The sequence below is a fragment of the Nanorana parkeri genome, unplaced genomic scaffold, assembly GCF_000935625.1.
Source record: "Nanorana parkeri isolate BGI_ZX_2015 unplaced genomic scaffold, ASM93562v1 scaffold854, whole genome shotgun sequence".
In the NCBI taxonomy this organism is placed as follows: Eukaryota; Metazoa; Chordata; class Amphibia; order Anura; family Dicroglossidae; genus Nanorana; species Nanorana parkeri.
The window spans coordinates 197,297-203,306 of NW_017307122.1; the positions used below are offsets into that span (position 1 = coordinate 197,297).

Consider the following 6,010-nt stretch of genomic DNA (forward strand, 5'->3'; position numbering starts at 1 on the left):
CCTGATCTCAGAAGCAAGTTGCTGGAAGACTGCTCAGGTAAGCCTGCACTTCCCACACATGGTGCTCTATAATGTATTGCTGGGATTTGTATTCCTCTATAGCTGATGGTACATTGTGCTTGATATTATACAGAGCAGTGTACCATCAGCTATAGAAGAATACAAAACCCAGCAATACATTATACACTGTATGTATAATGTATTGCTGGGATTTGTTGTATTCCTATATAGCTGGTGGTGTTCTGCATTGCGCTGTATAGAGGACTACAAATCCCAGCAATAATACATTATACAGCGCAATGCAGAATACCACCAGCTATAGAGGAATACAACAAATCCCAGCGATAATACATTATACAGAATACCACTAGCTATAGAGGACTACAAAACCCAGCAATAGAACATTATACAGCGCAATGCAGAATACCGCCAGCTATAATTGCGCTGTATAATGTTCTATTGCTGGGTTTTGTAGTCCTCTATAGCTGGTGGTATTCTGCATTGATTGCTGTATAATTTTACACTTTCCATTTCACTATATTGCACACCACACATCTTTTTTTCCTTTTAACTTCCACCGCTCCAAGCTTGCTCACGTGATGGACTACAATCTCAATACAAACTAGTAGTACATCACTGGAGCCATTTTTTAAAATGTATTTTATTTTTTATCCGATTAATCGAACTTAATAATCGGCTAACGAATCGATTTTGAAAATAATCGTTAGCTGCAGCTCTATCCATGACACACCCCACTCCAATCAGTTGAGGACAGGGCATTCCCCAACCCTTTCTTACATATAGCAGAGTGGTAGGGAATGCCCTGGCCATTACTGATTGGACCTGGGGTGGCACTGCTAGTTTTTCATGGGCTTGAGCATACTCAGTCACTCATCACTACCCATCTAACACCCCAAATTCCTTCTGCCCAAGGAAGCTTGTGGAATGGTCTATCACAGTTCCAGCATTGCAGTTAGAAATCTCTATACAATATTTGCAATGTATATAATGGATCTAAAGACACCTTTTCTCTCAAAAAAAAAGAGAAGATACATTATAACCCTCTACACTTGCCCCCACCCACACTGCTGACTGGCAGAGGTGTCCTGCTTAGAGCTTCAGCCAAACAGTTGAGTGGGCAGCTCAGAAGCTCTATGACTACCCCGTACCGGTGACAGGCAGAGGTGTCCTGCTTAGAACTTCAGCCAAACAGTTGAGTGGGCAGCTCAGAAGCTCTATGACTACCCCCACACTGGAGACTGGCAGAGGTATCCTGCTTAGAACTTCAGCCAAACAGTTGAGTGGGCAGCTCAGAAGCTCTATGGCTACCATCAGTGGGCCAAGCTAGTTGGCTTGATTTGAAAATCACAACCTGTCTACAGAAACCGATAGGCATTCAGTGCAGGCTTTGCTGCTTGGGCTCGGTCTTTCCTGTAAATCCCATTGGAAGTCAAATTCTGCTGACAATTGAAGTAACATATTCAAGGATAGTTGTGCGTTTTCTGGATTCTGGGAAAGCATTCTTACCTGCACCTCCTGGATGATGCTTTTGAACTGGGATGATCGCTCTGTCCATGTATTCACAAGCTCCATGGCTCTGTCAAAGTTTTTCACATACTCGCCATACATTTTGAGGAATGGAGCTAGCTTTTGCAGGATGTCCCCGATCCAAGGATTGGTATCCCTAAAATGGAATTAAGAAGGTCTTTATACAAATGGAATTTGGCCATACAACCTTCATTCCTACGGAAAGCACTGCTCATTAGACATTAAATTCTTAAACCTGCATTACTCATGATAACCTGAATGACTTGTGCTACCAACATGTGATCATTAACACCTGGCAATTAGTAGGATGACGGTAATGCTAGACGTTGGCAATGTAGTAATGAGGCCTTGTTATGATCCTAATATGCTCTATAAGCCCCCCTCATTTTATTATTTTTTCCCTCTTTAAAGGAAAAACATTAATTTGCACCACTGCCAGTTGGAATTTAGAAGTAGAAATCTATGGTAATCATTAAAGGATCTGTAAATCCCAAATTGATATTTTAGCTTCTGGTGGATGCCAACATGTTGAATTCTCTCAGAAACCTATTTGTTAAGAACTCTTAGATTGAGTACCAGCTTTTATCATCTGTCTAAACCATTATGAAGGACAGTATATATATAGATAGATAGATAGATAGATAGATAGATAGATAGATAGAATGAGTGTCAGACGTTGAAAAGTCAGATACACTTCCGTCCATGAAGTCTAGGGGAAGAAATTTAAGGTTGCAGTGGATAATATAAAATAACTAATGCCCACCCTTAGCCAAAATCTCAACCTTGGATGGATTGGTCGAGTAACAGTCCTGTGCAGTTGGCTGTTCATTGAAGCTCATACCATGCAAGGTCAGACCATTGTCTGTATACAGCGATATAAAGCTTACCACTCTTGCATGCGTTTCTCCAGCTCTGGTAGAAGGAACTGTTGATGGAAGCAATATATAGAACAGATGTTGGAGAAAATCCCCATAACTACTTCCATAGGGAAAGAACCTTTTGTTCCGGCTTCCTCCATCAGCCGAGCGCAGAACACCTGCAAAATGAAAGAAGATATGTACAGAAATCCATAATGGCATATACCAGCTTTATCAATGCCATAATGGCCCTGGGGTAGTCTTTTCAATGTTTTTTGGGGGGGATATTATTGTGAACGAGACCAGCTTGATGTTATCTTGTCAAAGTGTAGTAATGTTTTTGGAAACCTTGTTTTTTTTTTTGTAGATTGTAATAATATATTATTGTAATTATATATGAACTCAAGGACGGATTTACTCTCTCTGCTGCCCCAAGGCCAGGTTCCTCAATGCGCCCCCCTACCCGCCAAACCCTCATCCCCATGGAGAATGGCAGACCTACAGGCTGCATACAAGTGATCTCGCCGACATCGCCGACATCACTTGTACAAAGCAAGCGGCGGTTTCCCCGCTGTACATTTAGATCTGCTTGCCCAATGCAGGGCTATATGTAGAAAACAACTACCCACCCGGTGCCCGGAACTGCGTGTCCCAGGCGTCAGGAGATAGGAATTCCACACCCCTGCTGCCTCTCTACTCCCTGCTGCCCCAAGGCCGGGCCTTGGTTGGCCTTGTGGGAAATCCGGCCCTGTATGAATTGTAGATTTTAATTATACACGAACATGGGGACGTCTATTTTATCCCAATACCGTTCAACATTACAATCCCCATGTTTTTCTTGCAATTGCATGACTATATATTATGGTAATTATTTATGAATTGTGGATTTTAATTATACATGAACATGGGGACATCTATATTATCCCAGTAGCATTCTAAATTACAATCCTAATGTATGGGCAGCACAGTGGTGTAGTGGTTAGCGCTTCTGCCTTGCAGCACTGGGGGTCTTTGGTTCAAATCCCAGGTCACTCTCTGCAAGGAGTTTGCATGTTCTCCCTGTGCTTGCGTCTGTTTCCTCCCACACTCCAAAGACATGCTTAATTGGCTCCTCTCTAAAAAAAATTGGCCCTCTGTATGCATTTGTGATAGGGACCTTAGATTGTAAGCCCCTTGAGGGTAGGGACTGACGTGAATGTGCAACTGTATAAAGTGCTGCGTAAAATTGTTGGCGCTATATAAATACCTGTAATAATAATGTTCTCATTGCAATTGCATGACCTTCCTGTGACTTTGCCGTGCAACCCAAAGGTTACGCTGAACTGCTTCTTCTAACAACTCGAGTCTATCAGTGTGCTAACCCGCTGAGGACAATGCACTTACTCTATGGCAGATATTTGGTATTGATATTATTAGTTACAAGATTCATCCAAGAGAAAAGGCCATAAAATATAACCTGAAGTATTGGGTGAATAATCACGTGGGCAGTATAACCTTTATCAAACTGAGAACATCTTGGGGTCCCATACAGTTGAAATCCTTAAATCAGCTGAGGGCAACAAAGAAGGTGTTCAAGGGCCATATGTGGCCCAACAAAACGCCACTTTCACATGCCTGAATTAATAACTCAAAGTATGTGATCACTGAAAATACATTATACTTTCCTTTAAATCCCAATTTAAGTCTCACACCTCATGACCTCTTCATAGTGTTGCACCTATGCATGTTATTAAAACGCGTGACTGATTGTTGGTAGGAAATGCTATACAAATAGGATTTGTTTTTTGGACTCGATGTAAAATCCTTTTCTCTGCGTTCATTGAAGGACACAGCGGAGATCTTGATCTCTGTACCAGGGACTTGCGGTCAGGGGAGGCAGGTGAGGCAGAGCCTCACCTAGTATTCTGCAGGAAAAAGCTGTCAGTTTCAAGTCTGAAGCCGACAGCTTTTTCTCCATTCAGATCGGCTTGTTACAGGTTACTCAAGAGTGAAATCCTCCTGCCGTGTAACCTGTCTGATAATTACAGGCGGCGCTGCATCCGGTTTTTGACAGGTAGTTAGGTTACAGAGCATCGTGCTTCACTGCAGAAAAAAGCTGTCAGTTTCAAGTCTGAAGCCGACAGCTTTTTCTCCATTCAGATCGGCTTGTTACAGGTTACTCAAGAGTGAAATCCTCCTGCCGTGTAACCTGTCTGATAATTACAGGCGGCGCTGCATCCGGTTTTTGACAGGTAGTTAGGTTACAGAGCATCGTGCTTCCCCACTGCTTGTGTAACCTAACTTAGTGAGGCAAGAGCTGCCACAGCCTCTACTCTGAGTTAGATGCGTGAGCTCTGTGGATGGCTTGGACCAATAGCAAAGTGCCATTGGTCCAAGCTGCCCAATCATAAAAAAAAACAGTGAGGACATTGATCTCGATGCCTCAGCAGTGACGAGCAAGTGAGGGACTGGGAGGCTCCTCCCTGTCTCCTCCCTTCTTCCTGTCCACACTGCTCGGTTACTGAGCTGGGGCTTTGGCTGGATGGGGGTGGAGCTTCTACATGACGGGTGGGGAGCTTTGGCGGGCTGGGGGATGCCTTACCCAGCATAGAAGGCACAGCACTTCACTGATCTGTACCAATACTCCTACAAGTGGCAGTATAACCCATCGGTACAGAGATCAAGATGCCCACTGTGTCCTTCAATGAACAAGAGATAAATACCTTTTCTCTGTTAGTAAAAATGCCGCTTCCTGCCTTCCCACACCAGTTCTCTGTGCTGGCATAGCTGAGTAACAGCCACACCTTCTAAAAGCAGTGTCCTCACATGGAAGAGATGGGGTGTGTCAGACCAGATGTGGTATTACTAAGAGAATCAGGTCTATCTCTAGTGCCTAATCGACTGCACAGTCATATTCCTTACCTGGTCCAAGAGATGTAAGCGGGACACGTAGGCTTTCTCAGTCTGCAGCAGCTCATTAGCGATGTTATATGCTTTCTGGCGTGCTGTGAACTGTAAGAAAGAATAACACAAGATGCAAATGACTAAGGAGAATGGGTAGAAACACAAAAGACGCAATTATGTCATTAACACCAAAGCGGCCACTAAACACTAAAGGGTATAATAATGACATTTAAAAATGGCATATAACCATTTTAGATTACAGCAAAACTCTCCGTTATCTGGCATCTCGGGGATTGGTAGATTCCACATAAATGTAGCTTCTGGTTGCTTGAGAGTTATTATTAAAAATGGGTTTAACTAATGCTATACCCCATACTATACCATAACAGTATATTGTACTTTAAACCATTAGCAATGCATTGCAGTACTGGGAGTGATCACTAGGTGGCGCTTGTTTACAGAATAATACAGCACTTTCACAAACGATCGATCACACACTGGTTTCCAGGATAGCCAAGCACTTTTCAGAGATCGTACAGACACTCATTCCCAGCATAATCCAGCATATTTCAGCCCATTCCTCTACCTTTCCATGCTCCAGAGCACGCTCTACCTCTCCAAGAAGGTGGCAAATCGGCAGAATTTATTTTTTGCTGGTTACATGGGAGCTCCGGTCAGCTGAATACCGGATAACAGAGAGTTTACTGTTATATATATATATA

The 6,010-nt window shown here is 43.0% G+C and overlaps 1 protein-coding gene across 2 annotated transcripts in view; it reads right to left on the reverse strand.

Annotated features, from left to right (window-relative positions):
* FGD1 (FYVE, RhoGEF and PH domain containing 1) overlaps positions 1 to 6,010 on the reverse strand; it is a 144,270-nt gene that overhangs the window by 21,317 nt on the left and 116,943 nt on the right. For both annotated transcript variants that reach the window (XM_018565514.1, XM_018565516.1), the window contains exons 5-7: positions 5,307 to 5,396; positions 2,436 to 2,584; positions 1,528 to 1,684 (exon numbers count right to left, since the gene is read on the reverse strand). In XM_018565514.1, coding sequence (XP_018421016.1) covers positions 1,528 to 1,684; positions 2,436 to 2,584; positions 5,307 to 5,396 — 396 coding nt within the window. The remainder of the gene's footprint in view (positions 1 to 1,527; positions 1,685 to 2,435; positions 2,585 to 5,306; positions 5,397 to 6,010) is intronic.